Source organism: Strongylocentrotus purpuratus, unplaced genomic scaffold, assembly GCF_000002235.5.
Source record: "Strongylocentrotus purpuratus isolate Spur 01 unplaced genomic scaffold, Spur_5.0 spur5_scaffold_5, whole genome shotgun sequence".
Lineage (NCBI taxonomy): Eukaryota > Metazoa > Echinodermata > Echinoidea > Camarodonta > Strongylocentrotidae > Strongylocentrotus > Strongylocentrotus purpuratus.
This window is the reverse complement of record NW_022145611.1, coordinates 32,892,223-32,908,410: the sequence shown is the minus strand read 5'-3', so window position 1 is coordinate 32,908,410 and position 16,188 is coordinate 32,892,223. Positions and strand designations below refer to the sequence as shown.

Genomic DNA, 16,188 nt, shown 5'->3' with positions numbered 1-16,188 from the left:
CCGGAATCAGTTTTGGGCCACAGCTATGTGCAGTAGACAACTTGCTATTGACAAGATCATGAATATAGTATCAGTTGCTTTCTGTATTTTAAGTACAATACGGATACGAATTTAAGAGGCTGAAATACGAAAATGGAGGAGCGACTTTATGGAGGAGACTCAGCAGAGTCAGAATTTCTTTTCAGGGTAATTGTCGGAAAATTATCAAATTATTGGGTAGAATTTTTGGAAACGTCCATTGCTATTTTATCGGCAGACTGACTTCTATCCGTACCCGTCGGCAGTTTCAGGATAATATCAGTGCCCCCCCCCCAAAAAAAAAAACCCACCAGATTTTCAACTGTGCAACTATCCAAGGACAAGTAACCCTGGCACAAAAATAATATTGGCCCACCTCAACCCCAGGACAACTATTTGGGTTGGAATTGAATAAAGTGATAGTTTTTGTCTGGGGTTAGCTCTCTGGGTGTAATTGTCCTAAGGGTAGTTTGTCAGAGGTGAGAGTCTACGGACAGTTTTCTCGAACCCTATGCCTGTGAGGAACTTGTCACAGATAGGACATACATGACATATTCATAATTCCTGCAAAGTTCTACAGAATTTGAGGTCGGCTGCAAAAGGGACATAGTACATAGTATCAGGAAGGAACATTTTAAATTTGTTTTAAATAAATAAAAAAAAAAACTGAATTAAATTCAATTTGTTGTATTTTTTCTTTTGAAAGATACTTTATTGCTCTTTCAATGTACAAAAAAAAATAACAGAATGATAATATACATCATCTAACTACGTGTATTACAAATGCAAAACAAAGCATATAGTATATACGCCAGGCGCGGATCCAGGGGGGGGGCCGAGCGGGCCTTGGCCCCCCCCCCCCGGCAAAAAAAAAAAAAAAAAAAAAAAAGAGAGAAGAAAGGAAAAGAAGGGAAAGGGAAAGAGGAGAGAAAGAAGAGGAAAGAAAAGAAAAGAAAAGGGAGAAGAAGGAGATCGGGGGGGGGGGCGAAAGGGCCTTGCCTCCCAGGCTGTTGCCCCCCCCCCCCCCCCCCCCCCCCCCCCATCAAAAAAATAATAGAGAAGGAAGGAAAGGGAAAGAAAAAAGGAAAATAGGAGATATTGGCGTACTGATAGAGGGGGGGGGGGGGCTTGGGGGAAATCAAATTCAAACGTGTTTTATTTCTAATTCCATAATATTGTGGATTACAAATAATGCTGAAATGACATAATTTCCGAGATTTTTCCTCACTTTTTAGTAAATTATACTTTTTTATGCGTTTGTTGGAAAATGACAAAATGACAAATGATAAATTTACAGCCAGGCAAGAAATATGATTCTTGAGATTCCTACATGTCAGGGCCCGAGGAACGGCGGGAATCGGGAGCCTCGAGCCCCCCCCCCCACACTTTAACAAAAAAAGTATATTAAACAGAAATAAAAAAAATAAAAAAGAGAGCAAGAAAGAAAGAATAGTTAACTGCCAGTGTTAACAAATAAAGAGGCATCAAAATATGATCATCTGACCGTGATTAAATGCCTAAAACCCCTAAGCTTCCGGGGGATCTACCCCCTGGATTCCACCTAGGGCTCTAAGGTGGGCCCTTCGATGCTCATCTGACGGTTATTTAATGCCTAAAACCCCTGATTGTGGGGGCTCCGCCCCCTGGATCCCACGCCAAATAGTGTCCTGCCAGTGACACAAAATAATAAGGATTATAACAAAATGCTCATCTGACCGTAAATAAACGCCTAAAACCCCTGAGCTTCCGGGGCTCTGCCCGCTGGATTCCACCTTGGGCCCTAAGACGGGCCCTTCGATGCTCAGTTGACGGTAATTTAATGCCTAAAACCCCTGATTTTGGGGGGCTTTGTCCCCTTGACCCCACGCCTAAGTGTCCTGCCAGTGTGACAAAATAATAAGAATTATAAAAAAAATGCTCATCTGACCGTAATTAAACGCCTAAAAACCCCGAGCTTCCGGGGGCTCCACCGCCTCGACCCCACCAGGGGCCCTAAGGCGGGGCCCTAAGGCGGGCCCCTGAATGCTTGTCTGACCGTAATTTATTGCCTTAAACGTCTGAGCTTCAGGGTCGGACAAGGTATCAAAATGTGTTAATCTGACCGCAGGCGCGTAGCCAGGGGGGCGGTGGGAGCGGTACCCAAACAATCACCGCCCCCCCCCCTAAAAAAAGAAGAGGAGAGAAAAGAAAGAGGACGTAGAAAGAAAAAGGAGCAGACAAAGAACATCTTTAAAACTCAGACAAAGATTAGTGTAGAGAACGGTACAACGCATCGTCATCTTTCTCTAATAATTTAATGAAACGTAAAAGCCCCCGCGCTTTGCGCGGAAGGGGGGAAATTAACTCAGACGAGGATTAAGCATCGAGAAGGGTACAACGAATCGTCTTGTTTCTCTAATGATTTAAAGAAATGTAAAAGCTTCCGCGCTTCGCGCAAGAGGGGGGGGGGTGGGACTGAATTTAGACAAGAATTAAGAGTCGAGAACGGTACAACGAATTGTCTTCTTTCTCTAATGATTTAATGAATCGTAAAAGCTTCAGCGCTACGCGCGGGAGGGGGGGGGGGGGTAACTGAATTCAGACGAGGATTATTTTCGAGAACGGTACAACGAATCGTCTTGTTTCTCTAATAATTTAATGAAACGTCAAAGCTTCCGCGCTTCGCGCAGGAGGGGTTGAGGGATTGGGACTACATTTAGACAAGAATTAAGAGTCGAGAACGGTACAACGAATAGTCTTCTTTCACTTTCACTAATGATTTAATGAATCGTAAAAGCTTCCGCGCTTCGCGCAGGAGGGGGACAACTGAATTCAGACGAGGATTAAGAGTCGAGAAATGTACAACGAATCGTCTTGTTTCTCTAATGATTTAATGAATCGTAAAAGCTTCCGCGCTTCGCGCGGGAGGGGGAAAACTGAATTCAGACGAGGATTAAGAGTCGAGAAATGTACAACGAATCGTCTTGTTTCTCTAATGATTTAATGAAACGTAAAAGTTTCCGCGCTTCGCGCGGGAGGGGTGAACCTGAATTCAGACGAGGATTATTTACGAGAACGGTACTATGAATCGTCTTCTTTCTCTAATAATTTAATGAAACGTAAAAGCTTCCGCGCTTCGCGCGGGAGAGGGGAACCTGTATTCAGACGAGGATTAAGAGTCGAGAACGGTACAACGAATAGTCTTCTTTCTCTAATGATTTAATGAATCGTAAAAGCTTCCGCGCTTCGCGCGGGAGGGGGGACAACTGAATTCAGACGAGGATTAAGAGTCGAGAAATGTACAACGAATCGTCTTGTTTCTCTAATGATTTAATGAATCGTAAAATCTTCCGCGCTTCGCGCGGTAGGGGGAAAACTGAATTCAGACGAGGATTAAGAGTCGAGAAATGTACAACGAATCGTCTTGTTTCTCTAATGATTTAATGAAACGTAAAAGCTTCCGCGCTTTGCGCGGGAGGGGGTAACCTGTATTCAGACGAGGATTAAGAGTCGAGAACTGTACAACGAATCGACTTCTTTCTCTAATGATTTAATGAATCGTAAAAGCTTCCGCGCTTCGCGCAGGAGGGCCCAGGGGGGGGGGGGGGGGGCGGTGAAAATGAATTCAGACGAGGATTATTTTCGAGAACGGTACAACGAATCGTCTTCTTTCTCTAATAATTTAATGAAACGTCAAAGCTTCCGCGCTTCGCGCAGGAGGGGGTTGAGGGGTTGGGACTACATTTAGACAAGAATTAAGAGTCGAGAACGGTACAACGAATAGTCTTCTTTCACTTTCACTAATGATTTAATGAATCGTAAAAGCTTCCGCGCTTCGCGCAGGAGGGGGACAACTGAATTCAGACGAGGATTAAGAGTCGAGAAATGTACAACGAATCGTCTTGTTTCTCTAATGATTTAATGAATCGTAAAAGCTTCCGCGCTTCGCGCGGGAGGGGGAAAAACTGAATTCAGACGAGGATTAAGAGTCGAGAAATGTACAACGAATCGTCTTGTTTCTCTAATGATTTAATGAAACGTAAAAGCTTCCGCGCTTCGCGCGGGAGAGGGGAACCTGTATTCAGACGAGGATTAAGAGTCGAAAACTGTACAACGAATCGTCTTGTTTCTCTAATTATTTAATGAAACGTAAAAGTTTCCGCGCTTCGCGCGGGAGGGGTGAACCTGAATTCAGACGAGGATTATTTACGAGAACGGTACTATGAATCGTCTTCTTTCTCTAATAATTTAATGAAACGTAAAAGCTTCCGCGCTTCGCGCGGGAGAGGGGAACCTGTATTCAGACGAGGATTAAGAGTCGAGAACGGTACAACGAATAGTCTTCTTTCTCTAATGATTTAATGAATCGTAAAATCTTCCGCGCTTCGCGCGGTAGCGGGAAAACTGAATTCAGACGAGGATTAAGAGTCGAGAAATGTACAACGAATCGTCTTGTTTCTCTAATGATTTAATGTAACGTAAAAGCTTCCGCGCTTTGCGCGGGAGGGGGTAACCTGTATTCAGACGAGGATTAAGAGTCGAGAACTGTACAACGAATCGTCTTCTTTCTCTAATGATTTAATGAATCGTAAAAGCTTCCGCGCTTCGCGCAGGAGGGCCCGGGGGGGGGGGGCGGTGAAAATGAATTCAGATGAGGATTATTTTCGAGAACGGTACAACGAATAGTCTTCTTTCTCTAATGATTTAATGAATCGTAAAAGCTTCCGCGCTTCGCGCGGGAGGGGGACAACTGAATTCAGACGAGGATTAAGAGTCGAGAAATGTACAACGAATCGTCTTGTTTCTCTAATGATTTAATGCATCGTAAAAGCTTCCGCGCTTCGCGCGGGAGGGGGAAAACTGAATTCAGACGAGGATTAAGAGTCGAGAAATGTACAACGAATCGTCTTGTTTCTCTAATGATTTAATGAAACGTAAAAGCTTCCGCGCTTCGCGCGGGAGAGGGGAACCTGTATTCAGACGAGGATTAAGAGTCGAGAACTGTACAACGAATCGTCTTGTTTCTCTAATTATTTAATGAAACGTAAAAGTTTCCGCGCTTCGCGCGGGAGGGGTGAACCTGAATTCAGACGAGGATTATTTACGAGAACGGTTAGCTAAATTAGCTAAATTACATTCAGATAACAATAAAATCACATGAAATAGGCTTATAGCATGACTCGGTAACATTGTTGAAGGTTGTTGGAAAAAATGTAATTTTTGTAAGAAATGTTACTCACTATATTCCTTTTAATGTATTAACCCTCTAACATGCAAACAAATCCAGAACAAATTCTTAAACCACAAATATATTTATATTTCCTTTGAAGGCGTCACTGTGCAACTCCCTCTAACAGTAAATTCTCCCAACCATTTTTTATTTTTTCCAACCGTTTTTCCACGAAAATAAGGCACAAGACAGGCTTTTAAAAATCTTTCAACGCTTAAAATAATGTTTGGAATGACGAATGATATACAGAGCCAATTCATTGCTTTGAGACGATTTACAACATGTGATTAAACTGCAATACTATAGTTGGGAGAATTTAGGAATCGATCAAATCAGTTTTTTCCAAGTTTTATCATTAATAATGGTTTATTGTCACTCAAACTCAAACTTTCAGATTATCTTTATTTGTAGCTTGTTGTGGCATCAACATCAAGATTCTGAATTTGTTAGCATAATTTCAAAAGTGTTTGTTCGAATTCCATAAAACTGGTACCCAAGAGTTATCAAGTATTACACATCATAATATGACACAAATCCCCTGAGGTCATAATGTTACCAAGTCCCTAACAATTAAACTATAAACAAATAAGTTTGTGCAGTTGGTTGGCACACATTCAAGATCTGTAATTTTTTAAGTGACGGTTTTGAGTGCCATTCAAACTAAATGACATACAGAGCGTATAGAGCCATTTGTCAAAACTTTTACATGTACATTATACATGTCAGATTTGTTTCATGGGTCCTGCCTTTTAATTCAATTCCATATGCAGGCGCGTACGCAGGATTTTTTCAAGGGGGGGGGGGGGTTAACATTTATAAATCGGGGTAATAGGACACTTTTTTTTGGGGGGGGGGATCTCGGAATTTTGAAATTTGACATTTTGTCCAGTTGGGGGGGGGGTAAGGTCACCTTTTTTACGTCGGCCGTGGTAATAATAATTTTTTTTTTTTTTTTTTTTTAAACAAAAAAAACAAAGGGGGGGGGGGTTTAAGTTTTTTTTTTTTTTTTTTTTTTTTTTTTTTTTTTTTGGGGGGGGGGTTTACATACATAAAATTGCCAAAGGGAGGGGGGTTAACCCCCTAACCCCCCCCCCCCCCCCCCCTGCGTACGCGCCTGTCCATATGTAATGTTGGGCTGCATCAACGTTTTTTATTAGTAGAATCAACATTTTCTGAGTCTATAGAATTAATGAAAAATATCAATTTTCTTCCAAATACACTTTGTTTACTTTTCCAATACGGTTTTCCAGGTTAAATGTTTATCGATTTTCAAACTAATACGTACGATGCAACATCAACTCCAGTTACAATGGCAGTTGGTGTTGCATCGTTCGTAAGTTTGAATATCTAATATCTAATAACGTGTTTAATGTCTGAATACAATAGGACATAGTTTCAGACAACTTCATCCAAATTATCCTTATACAATTACACATCAATCAAGATGAAATCCATCTGAATATCAGTATAAACTTTAAATTTACTAATGCGCTAAATAACGGTGATTGGCACTGTTTGGTTTACATAGTTTCAAAAAGTAATATTTTAATGAACATATATGCAAACACGAAGCAAACTTCAAAATATATATATAGACAACAGGTGCCGCTTCAGTTTGACTGGAGACGACTTTGCACACAAATAACAAATACAACTATTTAAAAGGGAAATATTTCAAAGGAATTGAGGCCACCCATCGGCGTTAACTCTGAGTTCATATACTTATCTTGAGGACGAACACATCTTCTAAATACACAGCGGAACTTGAATGTATAGGTTTCACTCAGGGGCGGATCCAGCCAGTGGCAGGGGAGGGGGCCCAATTCGTGAGAACATATTAGCGGCGAAATAGCCGGCCGATAATTCGCTCAGTCGGGGGGGGGGGGGGGGGGGGGGGGGTAGTGAGCACTATTTTGTTGTTGGCTCTCGAAAATTTGAAAAATTGCACCCCCCCCCCCCCCCCACCCCTTGAGCGCCAGGGGAGGGGGCCCATCTCCAAAAAAAAGGTAACATTTTAACGTGATTTTTTACACGTTTTTTTCCCAGGGGAGGGGATCCGCCACTGGTTTCATTTGACAAATAAAAAAAAATAGTCCTGCGTTTTTTAGCACCTGGATGACGTTCCTGTCATGATATGTGGTCACTAAGGGCGCCATCTTTCGCAATGCTCACTGATGCAGATCTGAAAAAAGATCAAGAATAGACAAAAAAGTTTTTCTTTAAATGAAACTTTTTCGTTATGGATTGTAGGCTATGTCTTTTGTCTTAATAAAACGTTAAAAGATTTACATCAGAGCCTAATTTACACAATCGAATCTACAAATGTATCATGCTCTCCATGAAAAATGAATTTACTTGTGTCCATTAGTGGTAAAGTCTAGAGAGTACAGTGCAACCTCCAATGGAATTGTCATTTCTGATTCATAATAACTTTATGATTGACAGTGTCCCGACTCGGTTCATTTGCATATTTTCAAATCTCTCAATCACTCATTATACGAAAGGTTTGATAATTCGGCCTTCATCGCAATTTGAATACAAGAAAACTGTTTAATAAAACAAGAGACAGTTATTAAACGTTAGGTCGTGTTTTGAAATATAAAAGGAAAACATTCGTGATGTAAATATATACAACATACCATTTACCACTGCTTTGCAGTTCTTCTAGAATAAAGTTATAGGAGTCCAGTGAGATATTCGGACTCTCCTCCATTAAATCGAGTAGTGTACCAATCGTTGCATCGTCATGATGACGTTGACGCCACTCATACAACATGCCAAATATCGTATCCTCCATCTGTATTTTTAATAAAGAAGTGAAATTCCAGAATAAAAGGGTACATTTTAGCTGAAGTATAAAGCTGTATCTAGCTTAATTGCGTAACGTGATCAAAAGTCTAATACAGTCATGTTTCCATTATCAATCTATGTTCTTGGTCTTGTTTTGTTAGTATTGTAGTATTTTAATATTTTTTAATTTGCTTATTAATTTTGTTTATATATTCTTTAAATTGTATTATGTATTACAGCTTTTTATGTACTAAAGAGACTACCATGTATATAATGAACACAGATTAGATGAATAAATAACGCCCTATATAATAACGCAAATAAATGGTGAAGGAGAATGACTCCCACTAGTAAGAACCAAAAATAGCAGTATTTTGTCAAAATTTGACGTAACGTATAAGGTCATGTTTTAAAATATACAAGGACAAAATTTGTTATGTAAACATACAACATACCATGTTTGAAACATGCAATCCTTTTCTGAATTAACATGCTAGAAATTTATGAAATTGTATTGTTTTCTATGACGTATGATTTATATGAGGATCGGTTTAATTCGGTGTTGTTGGATTTGTATATTTTACCAATTACTCTTGTTTTCTTATGATTAAGTATATTCCAGGGATGCAGATTAAGAAACAACAAAACATCTTTTTTCTTTAAGAAACAAGTACCGTGTTTTGATTGTTGAAAAGAAACTATTACAAGTAGAGTTTGTAGACAGTGTTGTACATTTATGTGTTAGGGTGCGTATCTTCCAGGACATTTTTGTGTGATGTTGATTCGGTTTTGAATTACAAATTGTTTGAGTATTCCTACCATCAGAAAACCCAAATGTATATGTATACTAATTCTTTTAAATTATTTTATCCAGTCCTGTATTTCAAATGCTAAAACACTGCCTGTGAAATTTCAGCCCAAAATTTCCTTTTTATCCGTGACTTTACTGAACTAATCAGCCCGTGATAAAATATTAAATTTCCTCATGTAATTCATCAAAGACAGTATGCAGTTGTTCCCGAGTGAACCTTTACAGGGTAACATTTAACCACCATAGGTGTATCCAATGTTGTGCAAAATGTTCGAGACTATGCCAAAAACTGTGCATTATATTTTTGCCACATACATGACTGTGTGACTATTTTAATCTACAAAATCCCTTTAATTCATATATACTTATGATTAAAAGGGAAGAATGCACAAGGAATATATGAGTTTTATTTCCATATAAGAATTGATATTTGGTACTTCTTGATTTCCATCTTGATTTGTATTCTGTATATTCTATTTTATAAATTGAATATTTTCAGGTCTAGGGCTACATGTTCAGTATTTTAAAAATTTTAAATACTGATTCAATAAATTATAAATTGCTTACGGTTGATCTGTTGTGTTCAAAATGATCAATGTCGACCTTTGACATGTCTAGCTTTTGGATGCCGAACTGTGACCATCCTTGGCCTATCTTCCCAGCTAGCTTGCTTAAATTCTTGTCAGATATAATTGAAGATCGGCTCAGAGGTCCTTTGTCTTTGCGTGTAGAATTCTTTCCATCTCCTATGATTGCATAAAATTCATGAAAAACGATGAACATAGGATAAAACATGACTTATTTTATTATTATTGGCATAGCTACAGGGAGCATGTAACCCTAAAATTGAAAAGAAAGAAAAAGCGAGAAAAAAAGTGAAAGGGAGAGAGAGAAGGGGGAAACGATGAGAAAAGAAGGCACCTGTAAATTCATATTTCATTCTAGGAGTAACACTGACCGATGCCCCAAGTAGATCCAGTGCCCTCTCAGTTTGGTATGGCTGGGCAGTGTAATATTAACCTGCTAAAAATCCTAACAACGCCTATTTGTTCAGTACAATTCTGTAAGTTGTGTCTGAGTTTCGTTTGTGGATCTGTTCAGTCTCAAATTTGATCAGACTCGTACGATAAAATTTAATTTGAATATAATGTAAGGAGGATCCTCACCAAAACAATCAGTCACCAGATAACCCAGGTGAGCCTCCTCCAGTGCCTGTTGAAGTTGTTGCCTTTGGTCTCGCTCAGGCACATTTTTTCGCCAGTAAAACAGCATACTACTAGTTCCTCCTTGTCTGCGTTGTGTCTCAATCTCCGGATAGGACATGTCGAGGAAGATGCCGAGACGAAGAACGCAGTCTGGTGGGATGCTGTTCGAGAGAATCGATATTTCTATGTCTGTGACCCTACCAGCAACTGCAGAATGTGGAGTGCCACTTTGGGTTTCACCCTTCTCCAGTTTGTTGTTGTAATGAGGTTGGTTATTATTCCCTTAAAGGAAAACATGAGATTTCACCATGCTATCATTAAGCAATGTAGGAGCTTTAATTCATCGTGACAATCTATAGTAGCCACATAGTCGTTAGCAAACAACAACATTCAAACATAACTTTTTGTTACGAATTAAGCCTTTATCTCTAAAAGTAAAGTAAAGTTGCACCAAACGTTTTCATACAACACTTTGGCTATCATAATCAAACACGGTTCAATTTTCCAAGTAATTTGATGTAAAGAATGATTGTAGCCGCGTAACAAAGCCCTCTATTTAGCCTTCATCCCATATTAATATGATTGCTCTTCAATTAGGTGTTACAGTAATTGATGTTTATCCTAGGTTTCCATACTCGTATTAAACCCTGCCAAATAAAGAGGAAATGTTTAGCAATGAAAACACAGCGCTTGTGATGGCTCAATAATAAGAATAAAAGCCTTAAAACCATGGTTCATGGTTCGAATCAAGTCGGTTCAATCAGTATTTTGATAAGCCATTAGTCCTCAAGAACAGGTCACTCGGATATTACAGGACTTTAAACATTACACTTATGTTCATTGGTTACTACTATACAAGAATAATTTACTCTCTTTTCTTGCAATCGGGACACACTATTCAACACCAAACATCAACATTATCATACCTCCATCCTTAGAATCATAGTCTTGGTAACCCGGAAGCATCTTGATGACATCTCCTCTTCCGATGATTTCTAGGAACTCCACAAACTTCTCATACTGACCCGGATGTACAATCATCTTTTTCTGAAGATTTTGGATGATGTCAGATGCTCTTTTCTTTTCTAGATCGAAAGCACCGACGTGTCCCTGTTCGTGACAAGTGTTTCTGAAGTCCATGAGTCCATCAGGAGTAGATTCGATCTGTCTTGCCACATCGAGCATCAGTTTGGTGTATTCTGGTGGCTTGGCTGGCATTTCGGATGCTAGAGGTAGTTCAAGCTGCCCAGTATCTTTGAAAGGAAAGGAGATATGTTCATTTCATTTGCAGAGATAATAAGTGTCTCATGTTTATACCTCAGTCAAGCCGACTCTAAACCGACTCCAAAACATGGCGGTCCTTAGCCATTCTGGGCAATGTTGTTTTTTGTTTCCATCTGGGCTCAAATTCATTATAGCCTATGTAATTAGCTGACAACTAATGGTGTCGGTCTCTTCGGTGCTATTGGGCTGTGTACCAAACCATTGCCGAGATGAAGCTTCTTGTAATGCCACATTCTAATAATTTCTCCAGTTAAAGGTAATACAAAGTTTTGGGAAATTTTAAAAATTGGGTGGATAGTGAATCTTTACAATTTTGATATATTTGGATGCACCTGTGGATGTATTATGGGCACTAATAAAAATTAGCCCCTAAAACATTTCTGTTTTCGAGAAAAATTGAATATAATAATTTACCGGTGCTCCCGGTAAATTTTGATAAATTTCAAATAGCGCCTATGGCCGTACAATGGTAGCTGCGACCATGAAAATCTCAGAATATGTAGTTGTGATATATAATTTCCAAACGGTAATAGCTAGTTGGTCGATTTTAGACAAGAAACATTGTTTCAGGGCTAAATTAATATCTTGACCTTGAGAGGGAGCTATACAACATAAAGAGTTTAGTATTTATAATTTCATAACTTTAGACTCGATTTCAACCGCGACATTAACGATCAATGAATATTGTAGGAACGCATGCTTCCAATATGTTAATTTGACCCAAATTCATGACCCCATACCAAAACTTTGTAATACCTTTAAGATTTTTTTTACTGACCCTTCCTAATGTAGGTGTTGTACACATCAGTAAAATTAAATTATCTTCACTATTTCAAGAAAGCATTACAAAAAGTGCCATTATCAAGAATCGCACTGAGCCAACTCCAGGATGAAGTTTTCATCAGTGGTAGATTAGAGCTAGAACACACACACTAGCATGATACATTCCCTCAGCAAATGTAAATTACATTGATTAAACTCATTTTTGTGTCAAAGTACAAAGTGTAATTATCAGAGGTGAAAATGGGGCACTTCTTACACCTGAATATAGAGGCACTCACCAGAGATGAATAAAGGCACTTATTAGAATGGAAAATGGGCAGTTGTCAACGGAAAATGTGCACCCAAAGGATTTTGTTAGAGGAATTTATCAGAGGTGAAAAGGAGCTTTTATGAAAAGGGGATAGGTCCCTTATTAGAAAGGAAAAGGGGCACGTATCATTGTTAAAAAGGAAATTATCAGAGGTAAAAAGGAGCACTTATCTTACCTGAAAAGGAGCACTTATGAGAATGAAAGAAGGGCACTTATAATAAAAGAAATGGGGCTTTTATGAGAAGGGGGAAATGGCTTTTATTAGTAAGAAAAAGAGGCACGCGTCGAAATAAAAGGGGCACTTATCAGAGGTGAGAACGGGAAGGGCACTTTTACAAAGTAATAGGGGCAAGCGGCACTTTTGGGGTATTTGAAAAAGTGAAGGGGGACTTGTGTCCCCCCCCCCCCCCCGAGGGTGCTGCCTCAATACATGCGGTTGTTAACAGGTTTTTACAATTGTTTACTCACCGGTTGATGATGTTGTTCCTTTGAGTGATCGAACGTTCTAGAAATAACGCAATGACATTGGACAACAAAATTAAATACATTGAATGGAAATGATAGAGAAAAATTATAAGATTTGTTTATACGTATAGAGGTTAATAATCCAAGAGTTAGATCTCATTCAGTTATCCATTTGGTGCAATGGTGCATATGGTATACAACTGCACTATCTCTATAAAGTCATGAGCTGGGATTAAGAAATAGTCACCTCATGGCCTAGCAAGGTAACATCGCCCCCACCTTGTGGGGGCCGGGGGGGGGGGGGTCTGGGGGGCTGAACCCGACACTTACGGTCAGACTGACAACCTTTTTGTCAATGAGTTACATACTTTGAGGGGTCAAAGCTTATGGGTAAAATTGTGTGACTCAATGTGTGACTATTTCGGAACAGGCTCCCACACCAAAACATAACGACATGAACATTATCATCGAGATCGATGCATATCATTTTAATATTTCAAAGGTTCCAATATTACTTAGGGCTGGGGCACGAGATCCCTCTAATCGAATGACTAAAGCAATTAGCTGAGGCATTAATGATTCTTTCAGATCATTCAACGCAAATATATTTATAATAGTCTACTTGTATTAAAAATTTCACAAAATAATGATCATTGATTTATTAACAATTCATGACTGTAATTAGCTGATTCCTATAATGATTATGACAGAGTTAAGATTTAACAAAGTAACTTGGTTTTGATTTGATAATGATACTGCTCCAATAATTACGCTTTGATTTTTGCCCCTTGAATTATATTGGCTCAACAAGCAAGTCGTTCGTTTTAACATTATTTGTCATTTCCGCGAACCTTGACTTTAAATTTAGTATTATTGCATGAAGTTAATCTCGAGTGTTTACATTCATTCGAGTATCATTTCTCCAGATATCTTACCTTGACATCCACCAAAATCTCTGTTTGTCTCCCTTGCTGATCTGTAAACTTCACCGAGGATTGATTGGGTGGATTGAGGGTGAGTTGTGTATGGAAACCGGGACCACTCACATATAACTGCCCAACAAAACAGAATTAAGAAACGATTAGACAACTTTTTCACCCAACAATATGGAAGCATTTAAATGGCAATAAGAGACCCCCCCCCCCCCCTCTTTACGTGGATATTTTCCCCAAAACGATTCCTTCCATGCAAGTGTTGGCGAACCCACCCCCATAACTGAACGAGTCTGAGAGCGCTGAGGGGATTTCACGGATTCCCAAACATTCCCGAATAAAAATTTGCTGCCGCCCCCGATTCCAACCCTCGACAACTTGCCCAAAATGAGTCTCGAAGGACTAAATGCTCTTCCTAATGCTGGAAGCTGGTAGGATTATTTCACCCTCCCGCTCTCCGATCCTTCGAATTTTGACACCCCTCATTTCTTACCTTGTATTTCCCTTTATTGTCGCTTCTGTTTCTGTTACGGGATGAATTGCCTCTTCCTTGATATTTGGAGGTTGCCATTGTATGGCTGAAATAAGTATAATAGAACTTATGTTTAATCAATGATTATGTGAGAGCAGATACGTTTTGTCATGAAGAAATCAACAATTTTCAAGTTACATCACCAACCAGATGAACCTCTTCGGTTATTTAGTGAATACAAAACTTCAGAACACATCTCTCATCACATCTCTCCATTTTGATTTGACACGCTTCGGTAGTTTAAATGGGCAAATTTCATGAAAAGTATTTATTTTTTGGAAAGGGCACTTATTAGCGTTGAAAAGAGTAGTGTAGTGAGCACATTTTTTTTTGGTCCTCGAAAATTTGAAAATTTGCACCCCCCCCCCTTGAGCGCCAGGGGGGGGGGGCAACCCCCCAAAAGGTAAAAATCACGTGTTTTTACAAAATTTTGAAACAAAAACGAGTCATAAACGTGAGTGATTTAGGGATGATAAGTGCAGATGGGTAAAAATCGACATTTTTAATTGTCATAAAAAGTCATTATTATTTTGGGATCGATTCTTTGGATTTGAAACTTCTTCTATAAGTATTGATTGAATAACCGCTTTGAGAGTGGATTCCATATTTTTTAGTGGCGTTACACTCAAAACAGAGATATCCCCACTCTGTCTCCCCAAAAGTGAACTTCAAGGATTGCGTCTAAATTTTAAATTTCCCAGGGTCCAATGGCATGATTGTGATGATATTATTGTCAACGTATCCAACTGTATTGTCACATTTCCTTTGTCTATTTTGGTTTTGTGTTTACAGAGACCGAAGTCCAATTTCACGAGAGTACAAACTACAGCGCCATGTATTACATGTTATATGTTCAGGATATACTTTGCGTTGCGACTTGTTACTATCTAAAAAGCTACCTATCTCTTTCTTCATTCTTTATCCAACATCAACTGGAGACATATGCAATTATATATTGGAATACACAACTGAATTGAAAGGTAATACATTTGTTGTATAATAATCTTTAGTGTTAAACATGTAGCATAATTTTGCAATTCGGAATGAGTTTTGCGTCACAGATATGTGCAGTACACAACTTGCTATTTACAAGATCATGAATTAGTATCAGTTGCTTTTTGTATTTCAAGTACAATACTGATACGAATTTATGAGACTGAAGTACGTAAAAGGAGGAATGATTTCACGGAGGATATTCAGTAAAGTCAGAATTTCGTTTCACGGTAATTATAGGAAATTAATCAAATTATTGGTTAGAATTTTTAGAAACGTCCATTGCTATTGTATCGGTACACTGACTTCTATCCGTACCGTCGGCAGTTTCAGGATAATATCAGTGCCCCCCCCCCTAAAAAAAAAACACCAGATTTTCACCCGTGCAATATCTAGAGAGGGCGCCATAGCCAATAATGAGTTTATTATTTACATCTTCATCATTTAGCCTTGGTTATCAAGTGCATTCGCATAGTCCTAGTGATGTCATATTTAAAACATTCATAACTTTCTTATTATTGGCCCGATTTATTTCAAATTTTCGGCATTCTTTTTATCTTATTTTTCTGCTTTCACAAAATTAACTTGCTACAAGGGTTGAATTGCCCTTCAAGGATCTTTTTATTCTTTTTCTCCGGCCTCTTCAGTTCAAGTCTTCCTTTCTTTTTTGGGAGCAATTTATTATTGCACCCCTTTCTTTTTCGTTTTTGCGCCCCCTTCCACTGCTACCCGGGACACATGCTCCCCTTTCACTACCTGTAATGGATACGCCTCTCCATGTTAATTCTTCGTAATGATTTGGAATAATTATTGTTAACAAAAAAACAAATTTCAAAATAAAGTTAATTGATTTCAA

General features: G+C 38.9%; 1 protein-coding gene and 1 long non-coding RNA gene across 2 annotated transcripts; both read right to left on the bottom strand.

Moving 5' to 3' along the window:
• Nucleotides 1-7,278: 7,278 nt before the first annotated feature.
• Nucleotides 7,279-9,553, bottom strand: LOC115929537. Its single transcript, XR_004066525.1, has 3 exons — nt 9,396-9,553; nt 7,867-8,024; nt 7,279-7,409 (listed from the first exon to the last, which is right to left on the bottom strand). It is a non-coding gene; the product is annotated as an uncharacterized LOC115929537 (long non-coding RNA).
• Nucleotides 9,554-9,941: 388 nt separating this feature from the next.
• On the bottom strand, nt 9,942-14,384 carry LOC105444705. Its single transcript, XM_030999175.1, has 5 exons — nt 14,301-14,384; nt 13,811-13,927; nt 12,879-12,915; nt 10,960-11,286; nt 9,942-10,315 (listed from the first exon to the last, which is right to left on the bottom strand). Exons 1-5 carry the CDS (start codon nt 14,376-14,378, stop codon nt 9,942-9,944), a joined length of 933 nt encoding a protein of 310 aa, XP_030855035.1. The 5' UTR covers nt 14,379-14,384.
• Between the last annotated feature and the right edge of the window lie 1,804 nt (nt 14,385-16,188).

Coding starts and splice junctions, on each gene's coding strand:
- LOC105444705 (XM_030999175.1), bottom strand. CDS start 14,378: ATGGCAACCTCCAAATATCAAGGAAGAGGCAATTCATCCCGTAACAGA. Junction 12,916..13,810: donor AGATTTTGGTGGATGTCAAG/GTAAGATATCTG, acceptor CGTTATTTCTAG/AACGTTCGATCACTCAAAGG. Junction 10,316..10,959: donor CTATGATTCTAAGGATGGAG/GTATGATAATGT, acceptor TTTTCCTTTAAG/GGAATAATAACCAACCTCAT.